Raw genomic sequence first — 22,617 nt, 5'->3', positions numbered from 1 at the left:
AGAAGTTGTTTTTACAGACCTGTCTGAAGGGGGATGGGGAGTGTAGCTGTGGATCTCATGAGTAGCAGGAGAGTTACAAGTATGCCAAAGCAAGCAAATGTGGGTGGGGGTAGGAAAGATACAAAATCTGGTATTTTGTGCATTTTTGTAAAACTGGTTTTAAAATCTCTTCTTCCCCCCACCTCCAAAAGGTACATGGTGTTAGACCCCAGGTTTGTTTCTTGTTCATGTGTCCTACAGCGCAGCCAGGAATGAAGATTATTAGCACTGCAGCAAGGTCTCTTTTTGCCATCTGGAGTGAGTTCCCTCACTGTACACGTCCCCCTTTTCTTTAAGAGTGAGGTATAATGGGGAAGTTCACAGAAATTGCTTTAAGGTTGTGAAGGTATTTCAAGACAATGGTCTTGAAAGGGGGGGGCACTAAATTGTTGAATTTACGCCTCTTGTAGAGATGAGTGGGGGTTGGGGGAAGACTGAGCTATGCAGTTGCAAATAACCTATTGCTGAGTTTTCTTGCAAGGAAAAAGTGGATCAGTTATGGAGTGTCCTTATTTGCAAATTGCTGCACCCCATTTAGTTTCTAAAGCATTTTGCTTCATATGTTCATTTATAAGCATCAAGTCCAGTAGGTAAAGGATTCAGTCACTGCAACCATCAGCAGAATTTTAATGAGAAAAATGTTTACTGGACCTTCACCAAACATCATATTCTACTAAAACTTTTTCTCATATCGTCACCTGAAGTTTTAGCTTCACTTTAAATGTGAAGAATCTTAAAGTTAACTTATAAAAATCTCTTGGCATACTGTACATTATTGAGAAGATTATTAAACCAAAAATCTTTGATTAAAAAGTCAGTTTACATATAGTGTATAATCCACATCATAATTATTTTCATTTAGAAAATATGCACAATATAAACCACTTCCATGCAATATAATCAATTCTTATTTAAAACATAGTATAAAAAAGACACATCCCACTACAACACAGCGGTCCTAACTCTTTGCACATAAAATATGTATTGTTTTCACTGAAAGTGTTGTATGAATAAAGTACAGTATAACAAAAATATCAGATTTAAATCTGTTTACTACAGTACCCAAAGATACAAACTGTTGCCAATGATATGTGCATGCACTTAAGATTGCTATTGTCATATTAAACCACGACACAGACCATTAGTGTTTAACATTGCATTACCATAGTGTCTGTAACTAATGTCCCATTATTAGTCTGTCAGCTTGTGTTCTGTGGACCTTCCAAGTTATGAGGACTGTATTTATAAAATGCTTGTATCTAGTGCATCAAAGTATGTTGCTTATAGAATTTAAAAAAAAAACTATAGAAAAAGCTCATTTTCTGTACAAACAATGAATGCTGTATTACTCACAAAAACCCTGAAATTCTGAAAAGATCTTGTGAGGTTTAATATGTTCCCTTCCCTGCTATGCATTGGAGGGAGGCCATTTAAATAATGCCTCACTTATATTTCAGTGGTAGTACACAAACTCTTGCTGTGGCACCCAGGGAACAGGTGCGTCAGGAAAGCACAGCAGTGAAGGTCAAAATGTACTATATTTAAGTACATGGATGAACTGTTTGATAGAAGCAGCATGAAAATAAACACCCATGAGAACTTGTTTTGGTATATTGTAGAGTGATGGGACACTTTCTAGGTTGGTGGAGGTCCATTGGTATATCTCAGCATGGGATAGAAAGAGCGGGCAAAGTTGTTCACTTGTGTGCAGCTGTAGTCTTCCTCTGAGGATGGGATCATGCAGGCCAGAAGCAGAAGCAAAAGGAAGAGGAACTGCAGGGGTAAAGCTGCTCTTAATACACGATAAAAGAAGGATTGGGGGCTGGAAATTGCTTGAGTGGTTTCAGGCTGGTTTTCCATTCTGTAAATAAAGGATATCAGATATTTTGATGGGGGAAATGTTAAAAACAAGGTAACTAGAATGTTGCACACACACTGTCATGCATGCCCTCTGTTTTTGCACCATTACATTAACCTTCTCCTCTCCCCTTTAAGTAAAGTAAGGCAGCCTTCACTTATTGAAACAGAGACTGCTTTAGATGTGAAATGCACTTAAAGCTTGTTGAAAAAAGAGGGGGAGAACGTCTATTAGGCATTAAAACTAATAACAGAGTCTAATATGTAAGGAAAAGCCCCTCCAAACATTTTAATGTAATTATTTCGCCTTTAGGACAGGGGTGGGCAAACTATGGCCTGTGACCCACATGCCAGCTGATTTAATCCAGCCCTCAAGCTACTGCAGGGACCAGGGTCTGAGGTTGCTCCATTCACACCTGCCACAGCTCCTGGAAGCAGCAGCATGTCCCCCCTCCGGTTTCAACATTTAGGGTCAGCTCCCGTTGGCAGGGAACTGTGGCCTATGGGAGCTGCGGGGGCAACACCTGTTGACGGGGCAGTGTGCAGAGCCTTCTGGCTGCACCTCCGCTAAGGAGCACCATGTTGCTGCTTCCAGGAGCTGCGTGAGGTAAGCCCCAACCGCCTGCCCCAGCCCTGATCCTGCACCCCAAACCCCTCATCCCCAGCTAGAGCCCCCTCCCAAACTCTGAACTCCTCATTTCTGGCCCCACCCCAGAGCCCTCACTCCCTCCTGAACCCCAATTTTGTGAGCATTCATGGCCTGCCATACAATTTCTATACGTAAATGTGGCCCTCAGGCCAAAAAGTTTGCCCACCCCTGCTTTAGCTCTGTATGTTAATAGGTTAAGGTAACAGCTGCATTTTGCATAGGGTTATTGGAGTCAGTTTTTTTAAACAATATCTTAGTTTTCAAGAGCCTAATGTATCTGCATGGGCTCTCTCTCTGATAGAAGGCTAGGCCTCACATTGTGAAATTTCCTCACTCTGTAATGCATCTTTAACCCATTTACCCTTATCCTACCACCCACACCAGGCTACAGGGATGGCTGATTTGTCCAGCCCTGCGAAAGCTGTAATCCCTGTAGGTGCATGGGGTGTGAGAATATGCCATTGCCTCAGGAATAAGAGAAGAAAAATTAAGGCTGCAGCTCCTTGTCTCTGCCAATTGTAAAGGGGCCAACCTCCAAAAGGGCACACTGGGGAAAAGTTCCCATAAAAGTGCAACACTACAGTGAAACAGAGGGTTTGTAGGGGCTAAGCAGACACACTGTGTACCACCACTATATCCTCACGTTGGTATCTGGGGCAAATAGTGAAGTCAGCCATGAATCCAGATACATTGCCTCCATAATGTGTACAGACCCATTAGGAGCAGAATCTCCCCACATTTGTTTGCCATTGGGTAGTATAGTTCACTGGCACCAAGCCATCAGCCTTGCCTTCTCTCTATTTTAAAACGTACTCTTACATTTCTACCAAAAATAACGTTCTACCTGACACTGTTGCTCTTGCCTTCTGAAGTTCTCCTTACACCAACCTGTTAAGATAAACATTTATTATTACCCAGCTCTAGGACATTAAAATGTAAACTGTCTCATAACTAAAATGAGCATGTTTCAAGAGGTTTGAGACTAAAGAACAGATTCAATTCAAGGGGAGGTGGGGTGAAAAGACAGCAAAAATCTTAGAAAAATAGGCATTTCATTTAAAAAGTTCTTGCCGTTTCCTGTAGGCTGGATTTCACTACTACTGGATGATAACCTCCAGAATCCAAGTCATCTGCTGCTGTCAGAAATGCACTGATGTCCTAAAAAACAAACCACACACCCCTAAATGTGTATACATAAAGCATCAACATAAAAACTGCAAAATGTTGTATAGGGACATCTTAAAAAAATTATCCATGTGTCTATATGGATGGCAGCCAGCTTGTGAGCAACGAACAGTTCCAGTGCTAAGCACCCATGGCTTAGGATACTTGTTTTACCCTGTGCAGTTGTGAGAAACAGCTTTGGAAGGAACAGAAAGCATGAGAGGCAGATATGTGCTGATATATTAGCTTGAAAACATGTCAATTCATGTCAACATGGTCTAATTCAAGCTCCCACTGAGGCATAAGACAGGGTATATCTAATATTGATTGATGAACATACAACATGTAGGGTTTATGTACACGTACATGTATACACACACACAGGTGTATTTTTTTATCCCAATAATTGCTCATATTTGATGAGGCAATAAGGAGCTCTAGATACATACAAGTTTTAAATCAACCTGATTTTCTTTTAGGAGTATAGTTTTTAGTTGTAGTTAACTCTATTTGTTTGTAGTATTTATTTTCCACCGGGCTCCCGATCCCACCGGATCAGGGGGTTGTCCAGGAGAGAGCCACACAGGGACCCCGCTGTCCTCCTTTCTTCTTCTCTCTCCCCTCCCTGGCGGGGGCAGGACATACTCCTCGGCTCTCTCTCCTGATCGAATGCTGTCCACTATATAGGACTTGCCCTGCACTGGCAAAGGCCTTCTCTGAAAGCTGGCCTAGGCTGCAAGCCAAAAAGGGGCAACAGCAGCAGTCATCTCTCTATTAGCATGCACGCCGCACGCCGCGCCCCTTTCAATCAGGCCCTCAAGTTAAGGTCCTTCCTAACCATCTCGTCCCTCTAGGGACCCCCCTTTCATGAGTTCCTCTCCTTGCAAGTGCGTGCGCTCTTCTCTTCATCTTACAGGAGGGAGGTCTCAGACATATCCTAGACCTGCGGGGTCCAACAAAAGTTCACGCTGGGATATTTTTCATGTCCCATTTCTCTTCCACATTGGCTCTCGTTCGTGACTCGAGCTCAAGTACCAGTCCTGTGGCATCGACGACGGGACCCTTCCGGTATATTCTGCTGATCATCAATGGTAAATCCATGGTTCCACTTCCACATACACAATAGAATAGAAGCCACCCTGACCTAATCTCTCCAGAGCCTGCTTACCTCACTCAGCCTTTCATGCGGTGGGTGGTGTGGTACAAGGTCTACGGACCTTCTGGACAACTTTGGCTCTTTGGCTCGCCCTGCCTAGGTTTCCTCACATGGGCTGTGTGGCTGTTGTTTCCAAACCCCAAACATGCCGGCTTGTCCTCTCCCCCCCGTGGCTCACCACCTTACTCCCCCCGGCGGAGAGAGATACCACACCTGGTCCTCCCCTCGTTCCCCTAGGCTCCCTCGGCTCCTCGGAGCCGAGTCAGTGCCCTCCCTGGTGTATCCCAGGATACATCCTCATTCCCCACAGTGTCCGAGAGCTGAGCAGTCTGCCTTGTATGCCAGGCTTTTTCGCTGGCGGATCGCCTCAGCAGATCCCTTCCGTCTCTCACAAGTCGTCCCTCCGGACGGTATCCAAAACAGAGAGAAGTCCTCCATTTCAAGACCTCTCCTCCCTCAGTCTCTTGGAGAGGTTTCTGATGGACGCTGGCTTGCAGGGCCCTGCTAAAACGCCAGGGCAGGAGCACACACGATCGATCATGACAGCGTATCCCCCAGGCAGGCAACACTGGTACACCAGGTCGCTACCCTGTCGCCCAGCCCCCCTATCCCTACCTCTTGCCCAGACCCCATTTCACGGATCGCAGCAGCTCCACCACCAGACTGGTAATCCCACACACACAGCAGCCTGTGCTGCTGCTAAACTAAACCGATCGAATTTTGTTCTTCTCTCTCTCGGCTCTCTCTTCTTGGTGATAGGAGATTCCTGGGTCTTTAACCTGGTTCTCGCCAGTTTTATGATTGCCCATTCGGGACACTGACGACATGCTCGCTGGCATACTGTCCCTGAAAGACTTCTTTCTTTGTAGCCCATCCATCGCCAGGAGTCTCTCTCCGAGCTTCAGCTGCGCGATGGACCCACTATATACTGTGTCTCTCTCACAACAAGTGCAGCTGTGACCGTGTCCGGCCTCCCCTAAAGTGTGTGTGTCAGCCATATTCTTCATCGCACTGGCATACCGGACGACGACATACCTGTGTCTCCTCCTAGAGGATTTCATCTCGACGACTGGCATCTGGCCTCCTGTGTTTAGCCATTCCATTCCATGGAGCCACCTTACACACATTCACCACCAGGGCAGGCCTCCTGCCTGCTTCCTTTCTTGGCCCACATACCCAGGGGTGTGGAGTACACACACACCTTTGCCTCATTGGCTGGTGTCCCAGAGATGATGCAGCCAGATGCACAGAAGTTGGCATCATCAGCATCATTCTCCCACCCCTACATAACGGCCCCAGGCTTGGGAACTGGAAATCTGAATGCAGCAATCTTTCTACTCTTGATTTTTTATATTTTGGGCTGGTTTTGCAGCACTGGTTCTTGTATCCTTTATTATCATAGCACTTGTTAATAATCAAGTTTAAAAATCATACCCCTGACTCACCACGTTTCCTTGTGAAGTTTTTAAGTCATGTGAAACCTGTTCAAGAAGCTGTTTCAGTTTCTTTCCAATTACATGTATTTTCTCATCAGCTTCAATATAATCTTCTCCATCTGATTCTACCAGAAGGTAGGTGGAGATTTCCTGTAGAGCGTTTACTTGAAGCTGTTGTTCCAACAGCTCTTTCTCCAGTTGCTTAAAAAGGAAATGGTTTGAAATATAACAATCAGTATAACTAATTTCTCTAAACGTATGGGAGGATTATAATTTCATAACAAGCTGAATTAATTTTATTTATACAACAGTTCCAATGAACAATGCAGCATGACCGATGATCCAAAAGGAACAATTCACAGAGGGTGTTGCAGACTAGGATTTAGGTGTAATGGAGGGTTTTGTGGGAAAGATTATTCATAACCTGATCATACTTCAACACAAACTGGTGCACTTAATCCTGGATTTTAGAGGTACTGTTTGTAAATAGACTATGTACTCAAGAACATATTTAGCTTCAGCTAGATTTATTAGTCAACCAATTCATAAAGCCACAAATCCATTTATGTATAAATGAAATATCCCCAAACTGTACCTGCTTCCTTTCAAACAACCATTTTTTAGAAATAACTATATTACTTTTTATTTTTGTGGAAATAACTTGCATGTTATTCTCATACCTTGACTCAGTAACCAACACATTACATACCATTAATTCTTTTTGGCACTCCAGTATTGTATGGGGGTCAGCATTTGGATCAGTGAATTGTGCATTATGCCTTCGACTTTCAGCACTTGCTAGTCCCAAGAGTAGTTTCTGACTCAGTTCATGGAAATCCTGAAGAAACAAGTAAAGGTTTACAAGAATGTGTGCCTGGAATATTGTAATAAAATCAACCACCCACTCTTGCTCTGTTATTATGCACAGTTGACCAAGTATTTTTACTTAGGTTTGTTGTAAATTGCAGGGTTACTCAAAAAGATGACTAGTCATCCTGTGCTAAAACTACAGTTAACAGCTCAGACTAGTGGTCCCAACTCTATCAGCTCCTTCTGTGGCTTTAAGCAAGTGATTTAACTTGTCTTCTTCAATTGTGCCATGTCCTCAATAAAACAAGGGAAATAAGCTAGAGCTACTTCTCAGGCCTGTTGTGTGGATTGCTTGTAAATTGCTTTAAACATGATAAGTCTTCAAATATGTTAAGGGGCTGTTATAGGAAGGATGGTGATCAATTGTTCTCCACTGAAGGTAGGACAAGTAACCTGATTAATCTGCTGCAAGGGAGAATTAGGTTAAACATTTAAAAAAAAACCTGTCTAACTAAAAGAACAGTTCAGTTCAGGGATAAGCTTCCAAAGGAGGTTGTGGAATCCCTCTCATTGACTAAGACTCTAGGTTTACTTGGTTCTGCCTCACTGTGCGGAAGGGTGGGGGAGGAAAGGGAAGAGATTAGATGACCTCTCAAGTCCCTTCTAGCTCTACATTTCTAAGATTCTATGAAAAACAGTGTAAGTGCTAATTACTATTAGTGTGGCTATCCTGTGCATAAAAAAGGGCACACATTTAAGAAATCTATAATCTGAGAAAAAATTCCAAGGAACTCCTGATATTCCTGCAACTGCCATACTGTGTCCTCTGATCTACTTATCATTGATGCTCATTACAAATAAACTCTCATTCGAAGTGTTACAAGACAAATGTTTGCGCTATTTACCTGGCACTGCATTAGGGTTTGTTGTAAACCCCTTCTCCAGTTGTCCATTGAATGAGATACTTTCTCCCAGCGCAAATTCACTTGTCTAACTCTGTTTTGAAGCTCTTTGGATTCAGTGCTATCTGTTTGCTGGAAGTCTTTGCTGCTCTGATTAACGGAGAACACTAAAGCCTTGTAGTTATCGAAGGCTTTAAGCATTTCCTGAAGAAAGACGCAGATTAGAACCCTCAGTGAATTATCAATACCTTTTATTGTCCATTTAAAATAATCCTCCACAAACTAAGAAATCAGAAGTATTCCAGGGAGTGACTCGATCTGAAAAAGCGTTTTCTAGATATTTCTAGGGAAGACTTTTAAGGCAGACTTTCCCAGTTTCTTGAAGTTGAACACCCATTGGCAATTGCAGGAGCAATAAAGTAATTGCATAAGGTAGAATTCTGCAAGGACCTGGATGTTAAAAATTCTACATTCTATTAGAAGCTCGATAGTATTTACAAGTTTTCAGGACCTTGATTTTACAGTTATTAAATGACTGGCACTGCCTGGACAGAACAAAGGTGATGGCAATGCGTCCTGTCCCAAGAAGCTTATAGTCTAAATTATATATCCAAAAAAACCCCAAACCCACCTTCAGCAATATAGTGCCCCCTAACAGCAGGCTGAAATCAAGGGTCCAGCACTGCCTTACAGAGAGGAGTGGCAGCTAGAAATTGGAAGAATCTAGCAATTTCTTGCATATCACCCATCCAAGTACAGACCTAGCTCAGCCCAGTTTAACTTTTAGATTTAAGAGTATCCTCACAAATAGTGTAGCAACCTGCACTTCATGTTCTGGTGAATGCCAATTTTTATTGGTGTCTCAAATTAAATATTGTTCTCTTTCCTAACCTAATATTAACTGAGATAATGAATTTATTCAGCATATTTGATTAATAAATCTTGATGTTCACCGCAACAGAAGTCAATATCTGATAACTGAGGTATGATTCCACCTTTTGAAATAATCCATTAGAAGAACTACACAATGTGTCCAGTTTCTGGGGCTAGCTGATCCCCTCAGTTTGCTGAGAGATGCATAATACCCAGTGCAATTATCAGAGAAACAAGTCTTTTAAATAGTAATGACATTCTTAAAACCTCACTTCTCGGTATGTGATAACTTACTTTCAGTTTCTTTACTCTTTGTTCCATTGTATGCATAGTGGTTGCAGGCTTTGCTTTCTGTAATTCTTCCAGCTCTTCTTCAGTTTTATCCAGCCAAGCAGTAATATCACTGAGATCAGAGTTCAGTTGTTGCCATTGCTGCAAATTCTGTTTCATTCTAAGTTTATTTCTTAGGTCCTGAGCTTGTATGAGCTCCCATCTCTCAATAACACCTACAATGATATACCAAGAAATGCTTTAACACACCAATAATGTGAATATTATTTAAAACAGAACAGAATATTATTTACAAACGATCAAGTTTAGCGTTTCTAAAGAACCCATTCTGCAATTAGTTTCTGACCAGATATTCTCTTTCCTTGTGCGATGGGGCATATCAGTCCTGCACTGGGCCGGAGGAGGTTAATCCCATGCTTTGGTCCAAGGAAGCCAAGCCCCCTCACCCATCCTGGGCATGCCCCACAGTATAAGAGGGAGCAGCTCAGCTCAGTCTAGGCTGACCATCTGTTAATTGTGCTGCAAGCTCCTGCTGGGAGAGTGCTGGAGTCACCTGATGCCAACGCCAGCCAGGTTGGTGCCTCTACCAAACCCCAGCTGACTGCCAAGGCAACGATTGCTGAGGGATCCCCTGCATTGGAAGAAGGGGTAGGAAACGACCCAGGGAAGGAGCGGTAGTGATGGGAGACTAAGACTGAGCAGCGAGGTATCAGTTCCCTCAGCTCCTGGGTTGGGAACTGGGTGAAGGGTAGACCCGGGTCCCCCTACTCCAGCTGACCTACCATGGACACCGCTGACATGCAGGGAGGTGGATTGGGCCATACAGCCCTGGGAAGAAAGGCGGCTACTTAGACTTCAGCCAATAGGCCTTACTGTCCTGAACCCCAGGCCTGCCTTAGTGACTTGGGCTGCGGGGCCGTATGTGCCCCGCGACACCTTGTATAGAAATACCATAATAATAAAATGATTATAACGTACTACTTGTACTCTGAAAGGTCAGCTTGACAACCAGATCTACAACCTAGACAGGTTACATGACAATTATTTGGAAAATAGTAACACTACACAGGAATTTTTTCTACAGTAAATGAGGAATACTTTATCGAGACAAAAATACAGAATAAATATAGAGAAGTAGAATGTAATTATCCAGACTGAATTTGGCAAAAACAACAGGATTAACAACCAAAGTAAATACAAGTGGCCAAGTTTTATGCATCATCTGAAAGAGGCATTTCCGGCAGTATAGTGCTACATAAAACCATGTTGGGGTATTGCTTTTGTGCTGAGAAGAAAAAGTGCCAACCCACTCAATCACCAACATCACTTCCCATAGCACGTAGGCCGGCCTGCCTTGGAGATCTACCATCCACACAGTGACCTGGCTTGATGCTGGTCAGAGTGTGAGAACTGATGCAGTCACAGCATAAAATAGTTGGTATAGCTGCAATTTATCACTGTCACTCTATTGGAGGTTTATAATTATGGTACACACCTGATCTTATGAAGGTCTCGGAAACACCTGAGACCAGAAAACAGGGTCTTGTAAGGTTAAGGGAGCCCACTCAACTGTCTCTGTTCTTAGTATGGACCTGCTCTACAGTGAAAAATGTAGCAAACATTACCAAGCCTTGGTTAATCAAGAGCTTATGTAAATGGGAGCTGTAATATACCATTATTGCCATAATGGTTGGAGTATAAGTTACTGAGAAAACAAGTTATACCAATCTTGTTTTAGTCAAAGTAACATACTTCTTGGCTTCAGTGAAGAATTTTCACAGTCTGATTAAAAATCCCTTGAATTCGCTAGAATCTCACTGAAATGAATGGGAACAATTTCACTTTTATCAGTAAGGAGACAAAAGTCAAGTATATGATGAGTCTGAAATGCTTGAGTAATAGATAAAATATTAGGGCTGAGAATTCAGCAATAAACACAGGTCAGACAATGTCAAGTGAGAAGAAGGCTTAGCAAATGTTAGCAAAATCCATCCTTTCGAAGACCAGTGGTACATCTGTTCTCAATGTAAGTGCACTGTCATGTCTTTGCTTTGTTAACTTGAGAGTCACATAATAAACCATTTCATAATAGCCATTATTCATTTCTTTACATTGTTTCTTTACCTGTACCTGATTGCTCCTCTGCAGCTGCAATGCTCACAAGCCCCTGTTCATTTTGGGGCTCTTCATCACTCAATACAGCGGATACTTCTTTCACACTGTCCGTGCTCCCACTGCTTACAGACACTAGCGGTTTAACCTAGAATTATTTCACAGGTTTATTAAACTCATATGCTGTGAATGCCCATGAACCTTCAAGTTGCATGCACATTCGTATAAAAGGTGGTAGGGTGTAGTTTTTTAAAGTTACACTTAATGAAGGTGCAGCAGGCGAACGCCATCTCTATGCAACAGCATTTTATGTATACCAGGTAAATATGCAAACAGTTACTGGTAGAAATACAGTAATGACACTTAATCTGGTGAGAGCTTCAGATCCTCAAAGGTGTTTAGGCTCGTAACTTCCAGTGATTTCAGTGGAAGTTTAGGAGCTTATATATCTTTGAAGATCTGGGCCCTAGTAATTTATTGATAGAAATTAGCTGATTCTGAACCACTGTATAAAATCCAGTATCAATGGCATTTCCATTCACTCCATTAGATACTGAGACTTGGCAAGAGCTACTATAAGAAAGAATATGGAGGTGGACTAACAACAGGATAATATGGAGGATTCTCTGCAGCTTTAGGTCTTCAAACCGTAATTTGGGGACTTCAATAACTCAGACATAGTTAGGTTTTTTTTAGGAGGGGGTGGGTGGGTGTGTCTGTGTCTGTGGCTGTGCAGGAGGTCAGACTAGATGATCATAATGGTCCCTTCTGACCTTAAAGTCTACGAGTCTATGAACAAGCAACTCTAACAATAACCATTTTTAGCCTGGCCCCAGTGCTACCTCATTCCCATGAGAACTCGAGTATTGATGGCTATGGCCCAATCCCCCGAGACAGTGAGCTGGCAGACGGGGACAATAAGCAATCCAAAGGGAGATGAAGGTAGAGCTGCTGCTAGTTTCACTACTGCTGGAAACCAACCACTAAGAATGAGCTCTCTTCTGGCTTCCCCACTGCCTTAGGCACAGTCACCCTGGCAATTCCCTCTTTGCCATCAGGGCAGCTCTTTGAATGACCAGAAAAGGGAGGACTAGCAGGCTGTATCTAGGCAGACCCCTTCCCCTCTTCCAGCCTGCATGCTGGGAAAGGATACTTTGAACCTAGAGTTTCTAGGATTCTCCTGGAATCTCCAGGTATTAATTAATCTTTAATTGCTTAGAACTAGTGTCCACAGATCTGGAACTCACATAGCCTGGCTTATATGGGGTACTTGTCTCTGGGCTGCCAGACCGCACATTTCTCACCATCTTTGCCTGGTGGTACTGATGTTTTCTGCAGGCTGGGCTATCCGGGGAATGCCATGTAAGAGCTTCTGAAATGGATTTTCCTGCCACATAAAAAAATAAATTAGAAAACCCTGAATCTGAGCCCCTCAACTCTGTAGTGAAGCATTTACTTTTTAAATAAATTAAGAAGTGTTCCGAAGAATATGGCACCAAGTGATGGCATCAAAATGACAGTTCTGCAGCTTTCCTTGCAAAGCATGCACATTTGCAAAATGTCAACAGTAATCCAGAAGGTAATGAAATGACAGCCATGCAGTTATGGGACATTTTATTTTCTTCTGAAAATGTTTGTCTGCAGTATGATTTTAAAAAAAAGAAAAGTTTGCACCGTAGTTTTGGGAAGTTCCTATTCCCATGATACTATCATTTTGCTGCAATGCATAACAAGTGAGTCAAGAATAGACCTGTCCTGACTGGAAGAGAATAGTGAATGCTCATTTGGGATTTAACGAATGGCATGCCCAAGGCTCTGTCACACACAATGCAAAATGATAAGCGATAGTTAAAGTGCTGCTTTTACTTGCAAAACTAAACTACTGTCTCAGTCAGTAAATAGGTGATTACAATCAACAAAGGAAAAAAATAATACCCAGACCAAACCACCATGAAAGAGCTGAAAGATTTTGGATCAATATAATGAAATGTACATTAACCATCTGACAGGAAAATTCTAAATGGCATGTTCTTGACTGTTTTGTAATGTACATGTGTTTCTACTGCAGCGTAAAAACACCATGACACAATGGCACATGGTGTCAACACAAGGCAGGAAATCAGACGTTACATATGAAACAGGTTTAGGAGTATAGCGTGCGCCACAGGGAGATTGCCATGTTCAGACACATGCATTAGCAGGTGCCTACCAGAAGATGCTTTCAAAGTTTTTGTGGTCATTTTAAGATATGCCTCAGGATTTTCAGTGATTTCTACATCTGAAAGAGAATAACGTCATTTTCCTCACTGGACAAATATTCAATATTTACTGAATATTAAATAGAAAACATCTGAAATATTGACTGACTGAAAGGAAAAACTTCATTACTATTTTCATCAGACATTTTTAGAAAACAAAGAATTGGGTGGGGGGCATTCAAAACTTTGTTTAGTTTAGACAAAGCTATCCTTTTTGTCCAGACAATATGATGAAAAGTTAAATAACTCTCACATTTTTGTACCATTACAAATTAAAAGACCCCAGAACAAACAAACAGGTGCCACTTCAGGGGTTCTGGAGGTGGCTATACTGAAACAAAAATGTCTGGGATCATTGGCTCTTACCTGAGAGAGCACTGTAGTATGTTCCTTCTTCTTCATCCTCATGAGAGGAATTGCCCCCTACATCACCTGTGTGATCCCATTCAAGTGGGATGGAGTCAACACTGACAGGGGTCTCACAGCCTGACCTTTCATGAGCTGGTGCAGGGGACACAAGATGGCAAAGGGACTGCTGAGAAGAAGGCACCTCATTTACTGCCTTCTTATGCCAGGGATCATTTTGCATTTCTCTTGAGTCTTCTGCATCTGTCTCATTTTCAGATGTATCTTTGTCATCTTCTATCCCCTAAAAATAATTGTTTTATATTGTGATGAATGAACACAGACCTAGGTCACTTAACAAGTAAGAAGTGGAGAAATTCAGAAGATTATTTTTTGTGGCAGGCAGAAATCAGCCTGTGATGGTCTGTCCCCGCCGTATGTTCTTAAACTGATGGAAAGCCCAGAGAAGATCCTCACTTCTCTCCCCTTCCTTTTCTTCGGCAGCCACATCTTCTACCTCAGCACAGTACTTAGCCCTCCTCCCCATATTACCACTGAGATGCCTCCCTTCTGCAAACAAGAATGGGTAGCCAGTTGCAGTGAGGCACCATCAGGTGGGCAATGGGGAGCATTACTCTGCTAATTAAGTTCTTTTTAATAAATGGTATTTCTTTTTGAGCCAAAACACACTGAGCATTGGCTAATAGCTCGCAGTGACAAGTAAAGACTGGCGTTAGTCCCCCAAGTGAAAGTAAAGAACAAACCAGGGACACAAATCTATTGTGATTATCCAAAAGAAAATGTTGATGGAATGTTATGGAAGCTAATAAAGGGAATAAAAACTGGTACAAAAATCTGCATGGAACATTTTCAAGCCCGTTACCATTATTGATTAATTAAGCCCCACAACATCCCTGTGAGTGGTCTTGTCTCTTGGCAAATAAAAAATGAGTGGCAAAGCTGGAATTATTACTGAGGAGTTCCTGACCCCTCTGCACTCAATCCATTAAGATGGGGTGGGCAAACTTTTTGGCCCGAGGGCCACATCTAGGTATGGAAATTATATGGTTGGCCATGAATGCTCACGAAATTGGGGTTTGGGATGAGGGCTCCGGCTGGGTTCAGGGCTCCGGGGTGCGGCTGAGGGGTTGGGGGTGCAGGAGGGTGCTCTGAACTAGGACCGAGGGATTTGGAGGGCGGGAGTGGGAATCAGGGGTCGGGTAAGGGGTTGGGGCATGGGAGAGGGTCAGGGGTGCAGGCTCTGGGGTGCTCTTATCTCAAGCACCTCCCAGAAGCAGTGACATGTCCCCTCTCCAGCTCCTGTGCGGAGGCGCAGTCAGGCGGCTCTGCATGCTGCCCCGTCCACAGGCACCACCCCTGCAGCTCCCATTGGCTGTAGTTCCTGGCCAATGGGAGCTGCAGGGGTGGCACTTCGGGGGAAGCATGCGGAGCCCCCTGGCTGCCCCTATGCATAGGAGCTGGAAGGGGGACATACTGCTGCTTCTGGGAGGCGCGCAGAGCGAGGCAAGTCCCCAACCCCAGTCCCCGGCTGGAGCGGGGCAAACCCCAGAACCTGCTCCCCAGCGGGAGCTCGACGGCCAGATTAAAACATCTGGAGGGCTGAATATGGCCCTGGGCTGTAGTTTACCCACCCCTGCATTAAGACCATGCTGCTACTCAGCTACTGCTACACAATGAGTATTTCATTTTCATACCAACACTCTGCCAAAGCACCAAGACCATACTTATCCCTTACAGGATGCCTGGAAGTCAGTCTTTGGTGGAATCGAGAGACTCGCCCAAACACTTCCTGACAGTATCTATGCAGTTCCTCCAACTCATCTTCAATCAGGGTAGCATCCAAAGGCTCACTCTTCTGAATCAGCTGCTCTCCAAAAACTATTAGCTGATCAATCTTATTGGTGTTTAGGGTTATTTCCTGTTGGAAACCCTATATTGAACATATATAAGAAATGGTTACTTAAGCAATGTTTCTTTCTTGCCTGTGCTTGAGGCTGTCCTTCTGTTCTAGCATTGTAAAGTGAAAGGAATCTGAACACTGGCACAATCATCTATCTTCTTTTGGCAGATAGCTTTCTATCCACCATCTGTAAAGATTTGGTTTTTGTTTTGCTAGTAAAAGTTGTGTGAGTGAATTTAATGTGTGAATTTAGGTGCTGATTGAAATTAGCACAAAGTGAAGTGCTCCATCCATACAACAGGAATAGCACAAGCAATAGCGATTCAAACTTGCCCACCTCATTAGTATACCTCAAACGTGTGAAAAGCTACACAAAGTCTTCCAGTAAGCACCCCAGTAGCAATGACTGTATTTGTGATATAGGGACAGAGCCACTAAAACCTTTGCTATTGAAATAGATGGCAAAAACTTCTGGTCATCATTAGCTTAAACAAGTGACCTATAGGTAACTTGAACCATCAAGTCCCCCTTGCCACTAAGTCACCTTTTGAACTTTTCACAGAATAAAATTGAATCTGTGCGGTGGAACAACAAGAATGTGTTATGGGGGAAAGGGCAGAAGAGTACTGCTGAAAGCAATATCAGCTTAATTATTCATGTAGCAAAGAATTAATACCTTCCTGAAGGAATGTCACAAAAGCTAGTATACATGTGCATGATTGAAATTTTCAAAGAATACACCTCCCAAATATGCTGCGTTATATTAAAAATCCTCATGGGAGATAATAATAATATTACAGGACTGGACCTATCTTCAAGTTGGCTAACATTCTAAATTTTGATTTTAGGTATACTGCTGTTTAGCGATTGCTGTTTATGTTTACCCAGATTTAAGCTATCTTTCAAGTTTAGCATAACTGTCATTGACACTACATTGTAAGGGGGAATGAAAAGATAGAATTGAAGACTCTGAATACTGAACTTACATTTTATAGAAAGTATTTTTTATGTTGAATTGTACAATTATTTTTTTAAAGTTTACTGATCCTATAACAAATTATGATCTGATGGACATATAATGTATGTTGTCATTAAATTAGCCCATAGATAACTGGCAGGCATTGTCAAGAGAGTACAGACTGACATTATCATCTTTGTTCTGTAAAACAGCTATTTTGAATGATACATACGTTTAATTGCCGCATTTTGTCATCAAAGTTACTCTCTGAGAAGTGTTCCACATTTGTCAGCTGAAGGTCCATTTCTGTGAGCCACACAAGAATGCTTTCCCTTGTTCCCTCAAACTCATCTCTCTGGTTGGTGAAGTACTGAATAAGAAAAGGGCAGCTGTACATTATTAGTTTAGTTACAGAATAAAGATGGTCATAGGAGCATTTTAAAACTGGCATTTTCTTTCAGAATTGCTGTTCATTTTAAATAGACGTGTGTAAGGCCTTGTCTACACACCAGAGATAGTCTAAATTGGGTATACTTGAAGCAGTACAACCCCCGCTAGCACGGAAACTGTTATATACCTTGTTCCCCTTTCTGTGTGGCATAAACACCTTTATACCAGTATGAGTATAAAGCACCTTTATACCAGTATAACTACACCCACACTAGGTGGGGTGTCCTAGTATAACTATACTGGGGAAAAAAAAATCCACACCCCTAATCCACATAGTTCTACCACTACAAAAAAAGTGTTTAGACCAGGCCTTAGTTGTTTTTGCTGCTCTAACTTTAGCAGCTAGTTTAGACAAAGGAAAAAAGTCCCATCTCTAATTAAAATTAATAATAATATTTTAATAATAGGAGATATACCAATCTCCTAGAACTGGAAGGGACCTTGAAAGGTCATCAAGTCCAGCCCCCTGCCTTCACTAGCAGGACCAATTTTTGCCCCAGATCCCTAAGTGGCCCCCTCAAGGATTGAGCTCACAGCCCTGGGTTTAGCAGGCCAATGCTCAAACCACTGAGCTATCCCTCCCCACATTAGCAAAATGATTAATTAGCTGGAATGTGGAAATACTCTCAAGTGTAATTATCATGCCATTTGGCGTTAAAGCCATTTGTATAAATTTGTTCTACTTCCTGCTGTCTCCCACCCGGGTGGATATCAGAAGAGGAGCTTTCTCCATCATAGCCTGCTAAACAGCTCCCAAACAATAAATACACTGAAAAGAGATTAGGTAAAAGAGTACAAATGACACCTTCTAACTGCAGGTTTGCTCCCTTTGCTTGGTTACAGTCAGGTCTGCTGATTTGGGGGGATTTATTTTTCTTCCCACTGCTTGCTGGGAACTTGCTATACCATAAATTGGGCTGTGACTAGCTTTTCCAGGCCACAGCACAGGTATTTGAGCCCTGAAGTCAGTTTAACCAGCCCAGAGGGGATTACCTAAGTATTACAACGAGCCCCTTGGTGTCCTGATACTCTTTTGCTGCTCCCCTCCACTGTGGCTCGAGTTGCAGGAAAAAGGAGGTCTGGCCGAAGAAAGGGGTGTGGCCAGTATGCCCCTTCACCATACCTTGCACATTTTCAACCCTTTGGGCCTGTCACAAACCAGCATAAATTACAACGGCCTTGTACAACACTACACCAGGATCTAGGGAGAGAACTTTGTGCTTCTTTTGCATGCCAGCCCCACTCTGTGCAATTCAGTTGAACCTCAGGATGTTGCCCTCTAAATTCAGAAAGGCACAGAGTTATGTTCAGTCTCGGAACGGGTAGGTGCCATTCCAATTAAGTTAGTAGAGATGCACCTACTTACTCCAGTGCTGAAATTATCCCAATATTAGGTGTGAGGGAGTTCAAAGCTAAAAGAGATGTGGTTAAGATAGGGAGGTGTATTCTCTGTAAAATGTGCTTATGCTTTAGCCCATGAAAAGCCCTATTTATGATACAGCAGGCCCCCAGCAAGCCTATATTTCGTGCAGCAGCCCCCAGAGCCTTGTTTAGCATCAGGACTGCCACTCAGCATAGGTCACCTGAGGACTGGTTCATAAGGCAAATGAAGAAGTCAAAGTAAAGTCTCTCAAACTCTGGCAGAAGTTAAGCAGAGTGCATCATGTACCATGAACACAGCCACAGAAGGTGCTGGGTCAGAGAGGCAGAACAGGAGCAGTACTACCTGGGGGAGGGGTGAAAGACATGCTCTTCAAAACATTGCCTATTACTCCCCTACTCTTCACCTTCCAGCAGCGCTAGTTAATGCCAATCTATTTGTTAAGGACAAATGCCACCAAATGGTCTCCCAAGAGGTGTCCTCACACATTGATTGGTAACTTACACACCTTACTGCATTCACTGCTGGTTGCACTTTACTGAAACAAACAAAAGGAAGTGTTCCTTCAGACAACGCACAGTCAACCTGTGGCACTCTTTGCCAGAGGATGTTGTGAAGGCCAAGACTAGGGTTCAAAAAAGAACTAGATAAGGTCATGGAGGCTAGGTCCATCAATGGCTATTAGCCAAGATGGGCAGGGATGGTGTCCGTAGTCTCTGTTTGCCAGAAGCTGGGAATGGGCGACAGGGGATGGATCACTTGATGATTACCTGTTCTGTTCATTCCCTCTGGGGTACCTGGCATTGGTCACTGTCGGCAGACAGGATACTGGGCTAAATGGATCTTGGGTCTGACCCAGTATGGCCGTTCTTATGTTATGTTCTTACGACTGCAGCATCCCAGTTTGGATTGACAGACTTTCTTGGGATAACTTTATCCACGTCTCCATATTTAGTTCTAGTTAAGAACAAAGGCCAGTTTCTTGTACCTGACTCCTGTGCCAAGCCCTTCCCCGCCGGCCCTGGTTGCAGGAGTGTCAGAGGTGGGGTAGGGTGTGCCAGGAGCACAGCTGTCCCTAGGGAACCACTGCCACCTTGGGTAGATTAGAACAGCCCCCAGGCTGCCCTAACCCTGTGCTGGAGCAAGAACACATCCACCCTGAAAATCAGGGAGCTATAACAGGCTGCCTGATGGCATCCCCTATCTTTGGTTGCACTAAGTGGAAATCCCGCGCAGCAGAGAACTTGGGCCAAATGTTCAACCATAGCTTGAGCTGTCTTTGATTTTGCTGGTTTGACTTCCAGCCTTATTGTTCCTTACATAAACTTTGGGGTTTGCATTTATAAATGCAAAATCTAACTGTGTGGATGATGAGCATTCTCGTAACAACTTTGCACTTAGGTAGTGTTATTTCTATATGGGCCTCACAGTGCTTTACACTAACCCTCACAACACCCTGCAATTACCTTCAGTCTTCTTAGAATGGCAGCAACCCGTTTCTGGAGATTGTCCCAGCGCTGGTTGCCTTCGTGTACCATCTGTTTCAGCTTGCTGGCAGAATCTGTACGATTCTCCCGGGCAAGCCGCCTATATTGTTTATTGATTAGCTCCAGCTGAGTGAGTCGCTCATGAATTTGTCGTTGAAAAGCCTGTAATGCAAATTTAGTAATCTTATTCCTTTGCACTTCAGAGAAAGAATCGTTAAAATACTGCAATCATGGAACAGAAAAATCAGATCCTCAAAATCAATCAAAACCCTGATTATGTTTTATCACCACAACCTGCCCTCAGATGTGTGTTTACAGCTCCCACTGAAGTCACAGGACGTGAGAGCACATATGCAATTTGTCCTACTAACAGAATTTAGTCTATTACAGTTTCTTGTCCAATTGGAAATAAATGATCACATCCAAAATACATGTAGTATATAATAGCTTGCAATCTCTTAGATTTTTATAAGCAAAACAAACAGCTGAGTTACATGATCAAATACAATGTAGCTTTTAATAATCTACCATTAAGGACTGCTTAGAGGATTATCAACTGCTTGGAGAAAACGTGTCTAAAAGCAGTTCAGGCACTGGCCCCAGGAACTAATTCAAGGGCACAGTCTATTTGTTAGAGCCAGAGCCTGTGCTAGGCATAAGTGGAGTAAGCGATTGCTTAGAGCCCCAAGCTGCTCAAGGGAGCCCCTATTAATTATTAGCATGTGTTGGGGCCCCCGAAAATATTCCTGCTTAGGCCCCCCAGTGGCCTAGTACCACTTCTGGTTGGAGCAAATAACTATCAGGAATGTTGGGTTCTGTTCCCAGCTCTGTCACTGCCTAATGCTGGGGAAGTTATTTAACCTCTCTGTCCCTCCGTTTGCCGATCTGAAGGTGGGTTTAAGCGTATTCCCATATCTCGGAAAGGAGCTGTGAAGTCTGTAAAGAGCTTTGAGATGCTCAGATGAAAGGTGCTTTATATGTGCAAGAATTAGTTTTCTCAATAAGCACACATGGTGTCTGTGAAACATCAATAGCTGAAATGAAAAGTGTTCACCTCAAACTTCTTCAGCTCCTCTTTGGCATTTGTGTATAAAACTTCGGAAGAGTTGGGATAAGCTGCTGTCCTTTCGGCCGATTTCAACCAGTCTTCAAAGCGAGAATAGTCATCCAAAAACTTCTGCCACAGACGCCAAGTTTCCTCAATTCTGAGTTGGGGGGTGAGAGGGAAGAAAGGCTCTGCTTTATCACAAGCTTGCCAATCATTTCTCAACAATTTTTGCTTTTCTCTTCAAAATTTGGTTCATGTAGAATGTAACAGAATTCCCTGAAATATTGCAGTTACATACACGTCTTAGAAGTGTCAGAAAAGGACTCACTTCATTCGCCTCTCCATAGACATGGAACAAATGTTTCTCCATCGTCTGTCCAGACTCCTGGTAGTCTGCTGGATGGAGTCACATTCCGTCTCATTAGCACAAGCATCTGAATCGCTCAGCAACTTTTCACAGATATTAAACACAGACTCTACCCCTTCACTGTGCTGCTCAATGTCTCGTTGCAGATCCTGTGATTAGGAAATAAAAAGAGTTTAATTAACAAGCAACTAAACATATATATTCCCTTGTAATAGGTTGTAACGGACAGAGAAGGGTGATCGCCAGCTCAGTAAATGCAATTTTAGTTTTAATGAAAGGACTTCCAGAATGTGTTGAACAAATGAAAAACTGAAAGAAGAGATGAGAGAGTTGTCATAAGAAAGTGCATTCGTCCCCATTTAATTTCTCAGTGAAAGTCCAGTATCTTCATTAATAATTTGGACAAGTATAATACACATTCAAAATCCAAACCACACATTCTACATTGTAAAAATGTAAAGACAAATGTATTTGTTTTTACAATATCAGCATCTCCTTCTTTGTTTATTCCACTATAAACTATAGCGGTGAATACACAGGATAATTCATAACCTTAGTGAATGCAAAAGTACAATTCATGTCACTCTGGTAATATAACAAACTGCAGAAGAGTGGCACACACCAAAGAGTCACATCTGCAATTTTTCGGTTTCTGCCTCTGGGATCATCTACTCCATGGTATCACTTAAAAATGCAAAGCAAAGTTCTCTTGTCCAAGCTGCACTATGTATTTCTTCTCCAGAGTCTGTACTTCCATTGTATATGTGGCACTTATCCCATATGTGCAACTCCTATTGAGACCAATACAATAAATACAGAATGTGCAATAGAAATCCAAAGTGCAGGGTCAGAGAAGAAAACATCATCGGAAATGCTACTAAAAAGCCACCCCATGCAACCCTAGGGACTTGGGAAATACCATTTAATATTAACCACGTTTACATTTTTATGACCTCTTTCTGGCTTCACTACTGAAGATTCAATGCCTCTGCTGGAACTTTATCACCACACAAGCAAACAATGTCAATGGGAAATCTCATTAAATGGTAATGCCAATTCCACCAGCACTCCTGAACGAGAAATCCACGGCTGGTTTTGTTCTTGATTTTACAG

General features: G+C 42.8%; 2 protein-coding genes across 19 annotated transcripts in view; one reads left to right on the top strand and one right to left on the bottom strand.

Annotated features, from left to right (window-relative positions):
- The window catches only part of ESR2 (estrogen receptor 2), a 175,387-nt gene that overhangs the window by 111,972 nt on the left and 40,798 nt on the right, over positions 1–22,617 (top strand). Inside the window, exon 13 of one of the 4 annotated variants that reach the window (XR_005597559.1) lies at positions 16,984–17,118. The exons of the other annotated variants lie outside the window; for them this stretch is intronic. The gene's annotated coding sequence lies outside the window, so the exon portion shown is untranslated. Of the gene's footprint in view, positions 1–16,983; positions 17,119–22,617 lie in introns of those variants that run through there. 4 annotated transcript variants of the gene reach the window in all.
- The window catches only part of SYNE2 (spectrin repeat containing nuclear envelope protein 2), a 260,416-nt gene continuing 238,448 nt past the window's right edge, over positions 650–22,617 (bottom strand). For 11 of the 15 annotated variants that reach the window (XM_039534632.1, XM_039534633.1, XM_039534634.1 and 8 more), the window contains 16 exons: positions 21,466–21,653; positions 21,144–21,294; positions 20,069–20,251; positions 17,004–17,141; positions 15,649–15,843; positions 13,914–14,196; positions 13,499–13,567; positions 12,537–12,676; positions 11,302–11,437; positions 9,181–9,392; positions 8,017–8,217; positions 7,011–7,139; positions 6,311–6,502; positions 3,617–3,703; positions 3,390–3,433; positions 650–1,900 (listed from right to left, as the gene is read on the bottom strand). In XM_039534632.1, the coding sequence (XP_039390566.1) occupies positions 1,675–1,900; positions 3,390–3,433; positions 3,617–3,703; positions 6,311–6,502; positions 7,011–7,139; positions 8,017–8,217; positions 9,181–9,392; positions 11,302–11,437; positions 12,537–12,676; positions 13,499–13,567; positions 13,914–14,196; positions 15,649–15,843; positions 17,004–17,141; positions 20,069–20,251; positions 21,144–21,294; positions 21,466–21,653 (2,574 nt within the window). In that variant the 3' untranslated portion in view covers positions 650–1,674. The remainder of the gene's footprint in view (positions 1,901–3,389; positions 3,434–3,616; positions 3,704–6,310; positions 6,503–7,010; positions 7,140–8,016; positions 8,218–9,180; positions 9,393–11,301; positions 11,438–12,536; positions 12,677–13,498; positions 13,568–13,913; positions 14,197–15,648; positions 15,844–17,003; positions 17,142–20,068; positions 20,252–21,143; positions 21,295–21,465; positions 21,654–22,617) is intronic. The other 4 variants (XM_039534636.1, XM_039534639.1, XM_039534640.1 and 1 more) reach the window with 4 other exon arrangements.

The sequence above is a fragment of the Mauremys reevesii genome, linkage group 4, assembly GCF_016161935.1.
Source record: "Mauremys reevesii isolate NIE-2019 linkage group 4, ASM1616193v1, whole genome shotgun sequence".
Taxonomy (NCBI): Eukaryota; Metazoa; Chordata; order Testudines; family Geoemydidae; genus Mauremys; species Mauremys reevesii.
This window is presented reverse-complemented; position numbering and strand designations above follow the sequence as displayed.